Here is a 16038-nt window from a genome sequence, read left to right on the forward strand (position 1 = left end):
ATCACTCTAAATAAAACCAAACCTATATTCGTTCTGAGGTATACAAATGCCATAATAAGTACCTGAAAAATGGTCATTTTGGCGTTCCACAACATCTGAACCCTTGAACTGCATACAATTTTAGCAACAAGTATACATGCAATTTTCAACAGTCATCAAACATAATATGAATAACAGTAACCATTTTCTTTGTAATACTTGACAAATCTTTAATTTTCAGGATTCAGTGAAAATAGACATTCTCATTCTCATCTAATAAGCACAATAGCAAAAATTGGCATTTTGATATTGATGTTACTTATTAATGTGTATGCTTCGAGTTGTGACCAACTAGAAATCAAGCATGACAGAAAGCAGCGATGTCTTTCCATACAGTGTAATTTTCATAGATTAATCTGTTCAAATTTTGAGCATTCTTCACTTTTGTCATCAGAGCTTCAATGCTAAGAGGAATCCTTTGGATGATGCATTTTATTGAAGTTAAATTTTAGTAGAACTTAGCGATTGTACTTGCAAAATATAACCTCTCACGAGTTCGAAAATGCTAAATGAGTTCTTTGCATTTATTTCATTTTCTTTTCATTTTCCTCCTCAATGTAAGCAAACATTTTACCCCACCTTACTTTTACCTTACAAAGATCTAAAATGTAGGATCAAAGCTCACCTTGCAAGAAAATAACTCAATAATGCGTCTTCTTTTGTGGGGATCACTGCAAGTCAAGTACAGGACTTGCTTCAAAGTTGAAGAGCGCAAGTTTTGGAAGTGTGCACCTGAACAGCATCGAAGAACATATATATATATATATATATATATATATATATATATATATATCAAGAGATAAAGAAGATGAAGATAACAGGCATCAAATTAAGCCCTGAGGTTAGAGCTTTAGAATGAATGAGAAACTTGGAATAAGTCAATTTAAAAAAAAAACAGTTCCTTGATAGCCAAAGCAAAAAAGAGATTATGACTGAACAGATCAAATTTCCTTTTTCTTCTCTGGCCTCTCTTCTCAAGATTCAGCCATAGAAGCTGGAAAAGCACAATAAATACAAAGAATGGCAGAAGGAACTAGACTCAATACCCATTCTAGATTCAACTGGACACACTTAAGGAATCTAATAACCAGAATTAGAGAGAAAAAATTCTGTATTACATGAAACAAAAATTAGAGAGAAAAGCAAGGAAAACAGAATGCAGAGGTAAGACATTAGAGAAATATGCAGATACCTCGAGGAGATTAGAGATGAATTTTTCTCGACTGTGGACCCTAATTTTTTAAGGTTTCTTCAAAATACAGAGGTAAGGCTGACGGTCGAGCGACAGAGACGACGGTGCTGAGATGGTGAGGTGAGGCCAACGAACGGAGATGAGGAGTCGAAGGAAGATACATAAATGAATCGAAGAACAACAGGACAGACCACATCGACATTGAAGAGGACGTGACGGTCAGGCGACGAGAGCTCCGATTGGAGGGAATTGAGTTTTTCTTGGGCATGGGAACAACCGATTATGGTGTAGCCTCTCTTGGAACAACCGATCAAGAATGGGGGAAGGGGAAGGGGAAGGGAAAGGGAAGATTTGTGTTCCTTCTAATTTTCCTGAAAATGTCTTACCGAATTAGAAAGGGTAAGACATTTTCCAAAATTAACACCTTCTTTTCCCGTGTTTTGTAATTGGTTTTACAGTAAGAAAATATTTTCAGCCAAACAAACACTGGAAATTTCAGAAAAAGTTTTTCAGAAAACATTTTACTATATATTTTAAATTGTTTTTATATATATTGCAATGATTTATTTATAAATAAATAAATAAAATTAAATATATAATAATACTCAATTATTAAGCTAGAATATTAATCGTCATAAATTGAAAACACCAAAGTCCAATAAATTATTTGTAATTGTGTTATAAAAAATAAAAAACAGAATTGAATAATTATAAATTAGCTTCCAAACCACAATTAATACTAGAAATTAATATTATCCAAATGCATAATTAAGTAGTACACCACATAATAACAACAACATTGTCCAAGTGCATAACTAATATTACACCACATAAAAGTATCAATATTTTCAACCTTGAGAAAATTTTTGAAGCCGCTTCTTACTTTTAACTAAAAAAGCTACTGTCATAATTAATGAAAAATGAGAGACCAAACTTTCCTCAAGAGATTTCGGTGGAGAAAGATGGATAACTAATTATGTTTAATATTATAATTTTTTACATTTTAATCAAACATAATTAATGAAAATTCAATGGTCATGATTTTCTCAAAGTTTCAATAGTGGCAATCAACCAATCATTTCATGGCAATCCACTAAACTAAATTTAATAATGGTTTATTAATCCTTGGCTTAATTGCACAATAAGGGCTTGCATAAAGTTTTAACCAAATCTCCTCATTTAATTAACCTTACAATTTACTCCCTGTACTATTTGTATAATAACTTAATCAATATAATTACTAACTAATTTCATTTCTCACTCCCATATTCCACTCATGATGTTCTCGTTTCAACTTTTTAGATGACTCGAATTAATAAATTTAATCTTAAAATTAGTTATTTCGACATCGACGGAAATTGAATCGTTAAACAAAATGAATGGTTTTGACTTTCTAATCATTGTAGTTAGGCTAATGTGTTCAAGTTTGACTTTCTAATGTGTATTGAAAATATTTCCTTTTTGGAACCTATGTAATTGATTGCTAATAACACTCTTTACTTACACCAGCACAGAATTAGAGCATGTTTTCGCCCCTTAGCTACAGAATTACTGCATGCAGCAACTCAAATTCAAAATATATTCATCTCTTCCCCTCATATATGAGGATCAACTACTACATTTAAAATAAATAATCTACTATAATAGTTTACTTAAGGCACTTGCCAGTAAAACCCATATGAATGTAAAATCATGATTAAACCACCAATTCAATTTACCTCTCATGCATCAAAACAAAAATTGCTACTAACGCTGTTTGCCCATCTCTGCAGCACAAATTTAATAAAACAAACATATCAGAATCATGAATCAGAGATTGATAAAGTTAGAAATCAGGGTTTATGTGTGGAAAAACCTATTACAACCATATCATTAACACATTATGACTTAAGATAGGATCATAGTTCAAAAAAGTTAGCCCAACAAATAAGTTTCAGCAAAATAACCAAACTCGAGCAGAAGAACACTACCATTTGTTTTGCTATACCTCCAGCTGAGCAGCAGACTAAAAAGATATATAATATATATCAATAAATTAAAATTTTATTTATATATCAGTATATATGTCAATGCTATGCCTTGTGTTATTGATATAAGATGAAAATGGCTTATGGCTTATGGTGACGTCGAATACTCATTAGAAAATGCATTTCATTATTGACATTATGCCGATTTAATCCATTATTAAATTCTCAAGTAGTAAACATAAGTACATGCGTAAACCTCAAATAATATACGTATGTTTACTTAATAATTTATAATGTCGTTGATGGGTGATGTTAAACATTCGCATGGGGTTGTAATTCTTATTTAATACACAAAAATAATATATACATACGAGAGGTGCTAATTGATTCTAAAAATTCTAAATACTATCAATCTCACTGAGATTGATTCCTTTCCGATGTTCTCTATATATTTCTTTTGTTCCCTCCCAATTTTGTCTGCTCCACACACATTATTATCAGTCAATTTTAGATTTTCCCAATAGTCTATCTCTTCTCCTTACTTATCTTTCATTTTGAAAGCTTAAGCCTTATCCTACATCACTCGTTTTGAAACAAAAATTTGCTGCAAAGCTAAAGTATGCAATGGGTGACAACTCGATTTTCGCCTAGGTACTGAACAAATGCACAACTTTAAACAACAGCGGACAGGTGAAGTTACAATGCCTAGAAATTCACGGCATAGAAATTCACAGTATGCAATAGGTGACAACTCGATTTTCGGTGCTCTTGTGTTCCTAGCATTTTTTACCATGGCACAAGGATACGAATAATTAAATTCAACTTCACTTTCCTTACTTCAATTAAATCCAAGCTAAGATTGAATCAGACGAGAAAAAAGCCAATATTATCTCAGTTAAATTCCTCAATGTTTCTTCATTTTTTTGACTAATCAACAATATCCAGTTTCATCAAATGAAATGCTCCATTTAACACAGTAAAGCCAGTTTAAGCTCAAAAATTACCAGTTCAATCCTACTTCATTCGTCGAACCTCAGCAATTGAACAAAATAAAAAATAAAATACTAATACAAATATGTAGAAACCCCTAACAATTAAAATCAAAACGGAATTTAGAAAATAAAACTGAAATAAAAACTCAATCAAAGAAACAAAAAAAATAGATCAAGAAAGTAGAAAAAAGAAAACCCTAGAGCTTCCAATCAAGAATGTGAGTAGAAATCTACCTTCAATGAATCGCGAGAAGAAGTGACGAACAAGACTGTAATTTTTTAGCAAGCTAATTAGACTGTTTAAAATTAGGGACACAATTAAACAGATTAGGGAAGAAGATCTAGCAAACCTAAGACCAAAATCTATTCATGCAGAAGCATTTTGCTTGACACCTTTGCAACAAATTAACAAGATCCTTCAATATAAAACATACAGGAGCAAAAACAACAGAGAAAAGGAGGAGAGGCACACCCAAGAACAGATCACGATCAACAAAAATAATAGACAGGGAAAAGGAGAACAGAACCTGTTGATAGCCCAAGAAGAAGAAGTACACCGATGAGGAGGAGAGGCTGACTTTGATAAACAGAGAGGAAATGAGGAGGAAATGAAATGAAAAGGAAATGAGAGGCTGAATCTGTGTTTTCTAGAAAATGTCTTACAGCAAAAAATCTGTAAGACATTTTATGCAAAGAAGGGGATATTTTCCCGTGTTTCTGAAGTTGATTTTCTGAAAAATTAATTTCTTTGGTCAAACAAACGGGCAAAATACCAAAAAAAAAGCCCTATTTTTTTAAAATTTACCGAAATGGGCCCGGTATTTTATTATTTACCGGAATGGGCCATTTTCTCCGAAATCGCGTCCACATCAGCACGATGTCACGGGACGTGTCAGCAAATTGCGTCCACGTCAGCGCGATTGGCTTACGTAGACACAAATCGCGTCTATGAGGACGCGATTTGCTGACACGTCCCCTGACATCGCGCTGACATGGACGCGATTTTGGGGAAAATGACCCATTCCGGTAAATAATAAAATACCGAACCTATTTCGGTGAATTTTAAAAAAATAGGGCTTTATGTGTAATTTGCCCCTTTTTTTTGGTATTTTGCCCCTAATAATACATATTAATGTATTGCTGTATCTTGCAAAAAAATAATGTATTGCTGTAATATGTAGCTTAAATTATGTATTGTAGTTAATATTCATAATATTGTAGCTCAAATTGTCAATCCATCTATACTATTGTACTAATAATATATATTAATGTAATATTGAAGAGTTAATTGATTAAAAAATAAATGCAACAAGTACAAAAAGATTCAAAATTATTACCAACAAAATTTGAACCAAGGTACTAAGGAAATGAGCAAGCATCTTAACCAACTAAGCTAAACTAATTAATTGATATATTATAAAAATACTGTTATTATCTTAATTATATTACTTACGTTCTAACGATTTATCGGACCTATTCCATACACGTGTCAAATCGAAAAAATAATACAACAATTACGTAAAAAAATCCAAGTGTTTACTTCAAATAAATAAGGAAAATAATGATTTGAATGTTTCAAAATTCAATTTTAAACCGAAAAAATCAAAATTTGGAGGCAAAAAAGGATCTTTTTCGATGAAAACTACGACAAGCGCCTTGGTACATTTGTCGTCACAGAGATCTCGAAAAGTTATTCGAAATAAAAAAAATCGTCTCAATCGGACAACCGAGCCAAAAGTTATGGCCTTTCAAAGTTTTCCAAGCTAAAAAACATAAACTATTCATGAATTATTGCTTCCATGTCAGCAAATCGTGCTTACGTGGACGCGATTTGTTGCCACGTAAGTAATCGCGCTGACGTAGACGCGATTTGCTGACACATCCCCTGACATCGCGCTGATGTGGACGCGATTTCAGGGAAAATGACCCATTCCGGTAAATAATAAAATACCGGGCCCATTTCGGTAAATTTTAAAAAAAATAGGACTTTTATGTGTAATTTACCCCAAACAAACACTGTAAAAGACGAAAAATATTTTTCGAAAAATGAAATACCGCAAACAAACAGACCCTAAAATGTATACTAAAAAACAACAAACTTTGCGTTAATGTGAGTGATATAGTTTTTGCATTAAACAAATTTATTTTTTGAGCTAGGGTTATAAGTTAATAGAATATTATTTTAATAAGAAAATATTAAAAATAGTTTTTATAAAATAACAAATTTTATTATAAAAAGTTTTATGTATTTTAATCATTTTATATTTTTAAGATTAATTAAAATTAAAATGAAAATTTTAAGATTTTCTAGGGAACTCAATCCTTAATGTTGTATATTTATATATTAAATAATATATTGGGTACAAACCGGAACCTAACGACCTAAGAGGTCATAAGCAGCATCAAATCAAACATCGCTTGCAATTTTATATACAAATAAATTAATAAATACTTAAATGTAAGAAGCACAAGCTCTAGCAGCAGGCAAGTTTTTTCTAATCCCTAAACTATAAAAATAGTCATCCAATTATTATTTTATTTTTGTTTTAGTCATTCAAGTTTAAAACTTCCTATTTAGTCACTATCATTATTAAATTTTAATATTTTTATCACTCATCCGTTAAATCTTTATTGGAAGCTCTTTTTATTGATATGATAGTAAATTTAACCTCCAATGTTTATAAATTCTACAATTTGATCCTAATTTTAAAAATACAATAATTTTAACTCTCAACTTTACAAATTGTGTTAATTTAACCTTGATTCTTAATAATTAAAAATTAAAAACTTTTAAAAATAAAAATATATTAAAATTTTATTTTTCAATAAATATTCATAAAATTTTATAAAAATACATAAAAATTAAAATAATATTTATAAATAAATGAATATCCATTTTTTCCATTTTATAACATGAAATTTATTTATTAAAATGATAATTTTATAAGTAAAAGAATAATATTATAAATAAAACAATTTAAGGGAAGACCATGAAGAATGAAACACCCCTAAGCCATCTCTGCCGCAAGATTAGGGTTACAGAACATTACAGTGCAAATTGAAACATTTATCTTACACTAGAAACAAATATACCATTTAATTAATAACATTCAATAACATAAGTTAATTATAGAAAAAAAAACATTCACAGGCCTTAAATTGAGTTTACAAGGCCCTAAAAATAGTTTGAAAACATTTAGGGGTCATTTTGAAACAAAATAGAAAATTCAAGAAAAATTTGAAATTTTCAAACAGGGGTTACACGACAGTGTGACATAGCCCAAATTGTGTGACATAACCAAGACCGTGTAGGCATTCGAAGTCTGGACACACGGTCGTGTCCCAGCCCGTATGCGAAACCGTGTGTACATTCGATGTCGATTCACAATCCATGTCGTAGGTCGTGCAACAAACTGACTTGAGACACACAGCCGTGTCGCAGACAGTGTGAAACTTGCACTTAAAAATTAAAGGTACACATGACCATGTGTGATACACGGCCGTGTGACAACTCGTGTCCCAAGCTGTGTGCTCCTTAAATAACCCCTAAAATAAGCCATTTCAACTCAATTACTTGGCACCAATCCAAATCCATTCAAGACACTTTCACCCTATTTAAACACATTCAAGAACATCCCAAAACAATCAAATCATGCCAAATCACAACAACCTATGTGCCTAACCAATATACCTTCATTGACACAACAATTTAAATGTCAATTCAAAACATAACAACTACCATGATCACATACATTATGCTAGCTTAAACATACCAACTTCTTTACATCTATTCTACCAACCAATACCATATTACTTATACATATAATAACCATTTCCATCTCAATATGATACTTAATGATAACTATATATAACCATTGCAAAACACCAACCACATCCAACAAGTACCAAAACAACATATACAAGTTACTAATCCAACAAAAGTTGTTTATTAACTAGAGTTTAAAACATATACATCTAGATACCCTATTTACATGCCACTTCAAACTGACCCCAAAATGAACAAAATGATTACCGAAAATAAAGTGGATAGTGTGAGATCTCTTGAGCTGATCCAATCGACGTCAAAATTCCAATGGACCTACAAAATTAAATCAAACGTAGTAAGCTCGAGTAAAGGTTAGTAAGTTCTTGAAGTTAACTTGTTATACTAGCAAATTTAAGTACATTAATGTAACAACATATCATGATTCTCTATCTCAAACAACCAAGATAATTTAATCTATAAAATCTACATCATTTATAATCACCAAGTCACGAACTAATACACTATATATAAGATTGTAAGGTCGTAAATGTTCTTAAATTCATCTGTTACTTGAAATAATATCTTCCATACAAGTTACCTAATACGGTTACATCGGCTCAAAGTCTGCTAGGCTCGAGGCCTATTACAATTACATCGGCATAAAACTTGCTAGGTATAAAACCTGATACAATACACCGGCACAAAGCCTGCTAAGCTCAAGGCCCGATTCCATACACCGGCACAAAGTCTGCTAGACTCAAAGTCCAATACGTTATTTCCAATACAACTCCATTTCATTATTAATTCTCAACCATTAACATTCAACAATTACTAACATTAACAATATTAAAGCAAAACAACTATTAAGGAATTTAATAAAACTTATGGTATAATAAGAACTTACCGAGATCCGATAACTACAAATATACGACAACGCCTATTTGACAATCTTTTCTTTTCCTCGATTAATGGTCGATGGACTTGCTTCTTGATCTAATTATAATAGCTAACTTAATTAACTAATCCAAGCATTTAAAACAATAATTAAATTCGTGTAAGTAGCTCTTTTATACTTTATACACATTTAACCTAAATTTTTCTCTTTTATTCGATTTAACCCTAAATCTCTAAACTTTCAACCTTAATCAAATTAGCCTAGAAAGACTTGTGTTGATTTCCTAATAGTCCCAAAATAGCCCCTAAATAACAGAATATTTATCCCTAGCCCATGAAATTTTCCACATTAAAACAATTTAGCCCTTAATGACGAAACCATTCAAAGCTATTTTACAAAATAGTCTAAAACCACCATCAAGATCATAAATTCATCGACTAACATCAAATCATTCAAATTTCAACCATGGCATGTTCTACAACTTTCAAAAATTTCACAAACTAATCATCGGGTTAGATAAATTAAGCTAACACGAACCCAAAAACATAAAAATCAATAAAAACGGATTAAATTTTCACTTACATGCACACCTATAAACCTTGGCCGAACCTGAAGCATGCATAACCATGGTGTTTTTCGGTGATGGAAGAAATTGAAGAAGGAGACGATTATTTTGTCCATCTTTCCCTTTATGATTTAATTACTCACTTACCCTTCTACCCTTTAATTAGCTAAAAATTTACTTAATAATCTAGTCATAACCGTCCACCCATAAGCAATTGTGGCTAATTGTCATTTAAGTTCATTAGTTTTCATTTCCATGGCTATTTAACTCATTTAACTAACACAACTAACTTTTGCAACCTTTATAATTTAGTCCTTTTTACTTAGTTAATTATCTAAAAGTTAAAATTTCTTAACCAAATTATTTTATGACTTTCACATGACCATTTTTGTTAAATTAAATAATAAAAATTGACTCACTAACCAGAATCGTGGTCCCGAAATCACTATTTATGATTCCACTGAAACCAGGCTATTACAAAGAATACTTAAGCAGATTCACCTTTTTTCTTTTTTCAATATTAACGACCAGCATGTTTAGGTTGGGTCAAATACTACAGCCTAGGGCCAGGCACAATTAGGGATATATAGGTGAGGATGAAGTCTTGGAGACTTAGTGGGTGGAATATCATGCCAACAACTTCATAACTGATTCCTAGTTGGATGGCGCGACGACGAAGGATGTGAAAATTGAGGAATTTAAAGTAAGTGTTATTAGTGCTAGTGGTTGTGAGTGAAGAAGATGCTCAACGCTCAACAAATTTGGCGAGGGCTAAGGAATAAGACTAGACATATAATAAATAAATTATTGTTTATTAAATAAAATTAAAAGGAAAGGAAAATTTTGAATCTGGTTTAAGTTTTGTTTGTGATTAAAAAAAGTAATTTATTTATAAAATAATATTTAATAGACAAATTTCATGTTAGAAAAAGGAAAATAGGTATTCATCCATTTATAATTTTGTATGTATTTTATAAAATCTTATATAATTTTTATTGAAAAATGAACTTTTAAATATTTTTATTTTTACAGTTTTTCAATTTCATTTTTTTTAAGAATTAAGACTAAATCGAAAGAATTTGCAAAGGTTGTGGTTAAATTTGTTGATTTTTTAGAATTAAAACAAATTGATAGAATTTGTAAACTTTGAAAGGCTAAATTTGTGAATATATCAATAAAATTTTAAACATATGTGACCAGAACAGAAATATGCTAATAATTAGATGACTATTTTATAATTTACCCTTTCGAAAATCTAATTAATAGTTATTATTTTGATTAAACATCTGCTGAGAAATTGGTCACCAATATTTTTGGTAGCCTTGTAGTTGTTTGGGTGACACCTTTCATTGAGTCAAGTCAACAACCACAACGTCTTTTAATCCCACCATTTAGAGAAACAAAAGGTACAAAAGTTTCTGTAATCTTTGTTTCGGACAAGTTAGAAAGAGAGATGGCACTGATTAGGAAAATCTACGATGGAACACCAAGAACATGCGTTTTGGCCAATGTCTCAAAACCCCAGAATCCCAAATCTGTATATTCAGTTCCCTTTAGATCAAATCTCAAAGGAAGTTTTTCTTGTTCTTGCGGATTGGTTTTGAAGAGCAATGGCAAGTTAGGAACAGTTAAGGTTGGGTCTTTTAAGGTTTCTGCTTCAATGGCAACAGCGGAGAAGCCATCAAGAGCATCAGAAATCGTGCTTCAACCAATTAATGAAATTTCGGGTACGGTCAAGTTGCCCGGTTCCAAATCACTCTCCAATCGGATTCTGCTTCTCGCTGCTCTATCTGAGGTATGCCGATTTCATTACTCTATGTGAAGTTAGTATATGCATTCCTTAATTACCTTCCCTTTTTAATGTTTGTTGGATATGTAGGGAACTACTGTGGTAGACAATTTGTTGAATAGTGACGATGTTCATCATATGCTTGTTGCTTTGGGAAAACTTGGGCTACATGTTGAACATGACAGTGAAAAGAAACGAGCCATTGTGCAAGGTTGTGGTGGTCATTTTCCAGTGGGGAAAGGGGAAGGTCAAGAAATTGAGCTTTCCCTTGGGAATGCTGGAACTGCAATGCGACCGCTTACTGCTGCTGTTACTGCTGCCGGTGGCAATTCAAGGTCTGTCTAATTATGATCCTTTTTAAAAGTGAATTGTAACCAATTTAATCATTTTATATGAAGTATTTACATATAATTCACAGAACCATCTTCTTATATGCTAATGCTCTTTGTTTTGTGCGTGTCTATTGAGATTTTAAGCTAATGCGTATATGTTACTCATCTTTTTAGCTACATACTTGATGGTGTACCCCGAATGAGAGAGAGACCTATTGGGGACTTAGTTACTGGTCTTAAGCAGCTGGGTGCAGATGTTGAGTGCCCTCTTGGCACTAATTGTCCCCCTGTTCATATAAATGGAAAGGGTGGTCTTCCTGGGGGAAAGGTATGGCTCAGATTATTTCTGTTATGTTCCTTTGGTTTTATTTATATTGTTGCATAAACCTTTTTGCAAAAGGGCTTCCTTCAGAATTTGCTTTCCTGAGGTAGATTTGGGGAGCCACATAAGATTCCACTAGAAATGACTTTCCATTCCATTTCATTGTGCAATCAATACTATTTTAAGTTAAATTGTCAATCTCCATGCTTGTAAAACAATGCCCCACCTTTTGTTGATGTGCATAAGTCAATTAGGTTGTAATGCTGTCTTGTTAAATAAGGACATTGCAGTTGGAGAATGTTTTGGTTGGGATTTTTTGTTCTTTTGAATTTTGCTATATCTAGAAGTTGCTTGTGAGGTCTTACTCTAATGTTGTTTTTTGAGTATACATGGAATGATGAACGAGTTAAACTGTTAGCATTAACCATTAATTTGGCTCGTGTTAAACTGTTAGCATTAACCATTAATTTGGCTCATATCGTCCTTCCGCCTTGATTCATACATGGTTTTAAATCATTGAGAATGCAGAAGGAGAGGGAAGGACATTTTCCTTTCTTTCTAACTATTCATTCCAGCAAATGCATCACATTCATTATTTCTTAAAAGTTTGAAAATTTTTACTTTTTGTGATATCTAAGCTGTGTTCTCTTGCTTCTTCAAACTTCTAGGCTCTGTGAAGGACAAAGGCTATATTTTCACTAAAATGAAAAGGAAAAAGACTATTGATTTAACTTCTGGATTTTGTTGCCAATATTCATATTAACTTCTAGCATGGCTCCTTTTGCAGGTGAAACTCTCAGGATCCATCAGTAGTCAATACTTGACTGCTTTACTCATGGCAGCTCCTTTAGCTCTTGGGGATGTGGAAATTGAGATAATTGATAAGTTAATTTCAATCCCTTATGTTGAAATGACTATAAAGTTGATGGAAAGGTTTGGGGTCACTGTGGAGCACACAGATAGCTGGGATCGATTTTTGATAAAAGGAGGTCAAAAGTACAAGTAGGTTTCTATGATGTCCACATGTTTGTAGCAGTACAATTTCATAGTCTGTTTGGACTAAAAATCATAAACTGATAAATCTTTCAGGTCTCCTGGAAATGCTTATGTTGAAGGTGATGCTTCAAGTGCTAGTTACTTCCTTGCTGGTGCAGCAGTCACCGGTGGCACTGTCACAGTAGAAGGATGTGGTACAAGTAGTTTACAGGTACTCTTTATCGTGAAGTCCATGAATGTTAATGCATTCCGAACCAAATTTAATCATAGTTCCAGTATTTGTGGATGCATTTGCTTTTGATTACATACATCATCGCTTTATACCTTTCAAAAGTGCTTTTGAATTGCTTTGACTGTTATTGAGGTTGCTCTCATATCCTTTTTAATTGGATATCCAATTGATTTTTCCACCAGAGTTATCATTCTGCCTTGATGTCTTGCTACATCTGAAACTTAGCTCATGTATATTTCTTGGTTTTTCTTTTGATCAAGGGTGATGTAAAATTTGCTGAGGTTCTGGAGAAGATGGGTGCCAAAGTCACCTGGACTGAGAACAGCGTCACTGTTACCGGACCACCAAGAAATCCCTCTGGAAGGAAACACCTGTGTGCCATTGATGTTAACATGAACAAAATGCCAGATGTTGCCATGACTCTTGCTGTTGTTGCCCTTTATGCTGATGGTCCCACTGCCATAAGAGATGGTATGGTCTTGCTTTTTATTTCTCCAAGATACTGTGCACATGTTTTAGTACACATGAATAACAATCTTTGTTAATTTGAAACTTCACCCTCAAAAAGCCTTAGGATTAAAAGAGATCTGTACCTTTTCATTTTAGTTAGTTCCGAGCACAAGCAATTTGTTGTTCTAGTTTATTTTGCTTTTGAAATATGCTTTTTATCTTTTTCTTCTGGACTAAAGACTATCGACTGCCTTTATGCCATTCTTTTATTTGTAACATGTTCCATGATTTCTATTCAGTGGCAAGTTGGAGGGTTAAAGAGACTGAAAGGATGATTGCCATATGCACAGAACTGAGGAAGGTAGATTCTAGCATTTCGCTTACAGAATTCTTTTAGACTGTGTTAGTTTGGCAGCTGTACTTCCTTACTACATTGTGTGGTTTAATACTGTAGCTTGGAGCAACAGTTGAAGAAGGACTGGATTATTGTGTGATCACTCCCCCGGAGAAACTAAATGTGACAGCAGTTGATACTTATGATGACCATCGAATGGCCATGGCTTTCTCGCTTGCTGCCTGTGGCGAAGTTCCAGTTACCATCAAGGATCCTGGTTGCACACGGAAAACCTTCCCCGACTATTTTGAAGTTCTGGAGAGGGTTACAAAGCATTAAACACGTCTTATAGTGGAGGATATGTTGCCAGTGTCTAAAATCATAGACCGAAAGCAGTTGAACCTTGTTCTTGAGATCTGCTTTGTATTCTTGGAGAATCTGGAGTTGGTTATTTTCTTTCTAGTTTTGATGACTTAGTATCTGATCCCTGTCCTGAAGACTGTAATATTAAGCAATACGGTTCTATAGAGGATTGATTCTTTTTGAGAAATGCTTAGCACCTGATAATGATATTTCACATTTATTTTCTTCATCTCCAAAATGGAAAAGAGAAAGGCCTGCAAGTGCCACATTAGATACTGTTCTTCCACTTGCATGGAAACAGAAAATCTATTCTATACCTATACCTTAAAAAAAAAAAAAAATCCCCAAAGAACACCTATCCAGATAAATATTTTTTCTTATTTTTTAGTGGCACCAAGGTATTTCTTTTTTCAAATTTATTGTTTTTAATTTTAGATTTACATCTATACAATTTATAAACTTACCTTCCTTTTGTTGACATTACAGAAAAGTGATTAAATCATGGTTAAATTTCAATTTTGGGTTTTGTATGGTTAAATTTACAATTTATTGACATGTGACCCTCAATGGATTCTCTCTCCTCTTTTGTATTATAAAAAGTGGTTTAATTTAGGTTTGGTCACTCTATTATGTTTAAATTGAGATTTAATTTTTATACTTCAATTTTAACATGATTTGATCCTTATATTTTTAGTTGATATTAGTAAACTTTTTATTAAAATATTATATGGTTATATATAATTTGATAGCATTAACCCTATGTTTGGATTGAGATAATATAAAACAAAGTAAATGTGATGCGAATCTCAAGGCCCAAAATAAGGCTCATGAACATGATGGGCTCAAATTTCTTCAAGGCCCAATAACAAGGTCGAAGGCCAAGCAAATCCGAGCAAGATTGAATGGGATCATCCAAGACTTCGTTACCAAGGCCCTAGATGCGCACACGACCGAAAAAGGAAATCAAGAAATCGACTCTTGGCCCAATTTTGCTATTTCGAACAATTTCAAGATTCAAGAACATCAAGATTTCAAATCTTGGTCCAAGAAACTGAATCTTGTAGCCAAGGTGCATCGGATTTCATGTACGAGCTTGAACGAGCCAATTTCGAAAGCAAACAGATCACAAGACCAAGTTTTTGAAAAAATAACCCATTAAGATGTCTACAAGCCCATCCTGAAGTTTAGAAAGTAATTTAATCGAATATCAGGCCAAACTATCAAAGTGGCCCAAATTGTAAAATATTTAAACTATAAGTCCAATTTTATTTTAATAGGTAGATCATCATGTAAGAATTTAGCCCAAGGAGCCCATTTAATTCATTTGGCTGAATTCCCATTAAAAGTCCACACTTAGAATTTTTTTTTATTTGATGAGTTGTCATGTTAGTTATTCCATTAGGGTTAGGAAAACTTATTTTAGCGGCCTATAAGTAGCATGGACGTTCACCCTTATACACATACAATTGATTTATGTTTTTTTGAGTTAATAATAATTCTTTTTGAGTTTTTCTTCAATAATTGCTCTTGAGTTTCTTTTAGAAGTTGTTTTAACAATCTTTCAGGTTGTGAGAATCATCTTCAAGCTTTTTTCTTGTCAAGATCTCTTTCTTGGAGGGGGAATTAGAGCCATTGAAAGGAGTTGTGGATTCTTAATATTGCCCAGGCTTCTTAGGACGTCATCTTCTTTTTTTCTATCCTTAATTTATCGTTTCTTTCTTATTTAAGTTAGTTCTTGCTGTTTTAGCTTGCTGATTTTATTGATTTTCGTTCTAGGTTAAGGTTGCTTCAAGAAATACGTTCT

At 32.7% G+C, this 16038-nt stretch overlaps 1 protein-coding gene and 1 long non-coding RNA gene across 2 annotated transcripts; one reads left to right on the forward strand and one right to left on the reverse strand.

Annotated features, from left to right (window-relative positions):
• Positions 1 to 705: 705 nt before the first annotated feature.
• Positions 706 to 4845, reverse strand: LOC105797613 (uncharacterized). Its single transcript, XR_008197733.1, has 3 exons — positions 4718 to 4845; positions 2950 to 2997; positions 706 to 771 (listed from the first exon to the last, which is right to left on the reverse strand). It is a non-coding gene; the product is annotated as an uncharacterized LOC105797613 (long non-coding RNA).
• Positions 4846 to 10731: 5886 nt separating this feature from the next.
• On the forward strand, positions 10732 to 14463 carry LOC105797605 (3-phosphoshikimate 1-carboxyvinyltransferase 2). Its single transcript, XM_012627553.2, has 8 exons — positions 10732 to 11211; positions 11296 to 11540; positions 11712 to 11865; positions 12647 to 12861; positions 12949 to 13066; positions 13348 to 13558; positions 13837 to 13898; positions 13992 to 14463. Exons 1-8 carry the CDS (start codon positions 10870 to 10872, stop codon positions 14208 to 14210), a joined length of 1566 nt encoding a protein of 521 aa, XP_012483007.1. The 5' UTR covers positions 10732 to 10869; the 3' UTR covers positions 14211 to 14463.
• The last annotated feature ends 1575 nt before the right edge of the window (positions 14464 to 16038 follow it).

Source organism: Gossypium raimondii, chromosome 7 (assembly GCF_025698545.1).
Source record: "Gossypium raimondii isolate GPD5lz chromosome 7, ASM2569854v1, whole genome shotgun sequence".
Lineage (NCBI taxonomy): Eukaryota > Viridiplantae > Streptophyta > Magnoliopsida > Malvales > Malvaceae > Gossypium > Gossypium raimondii.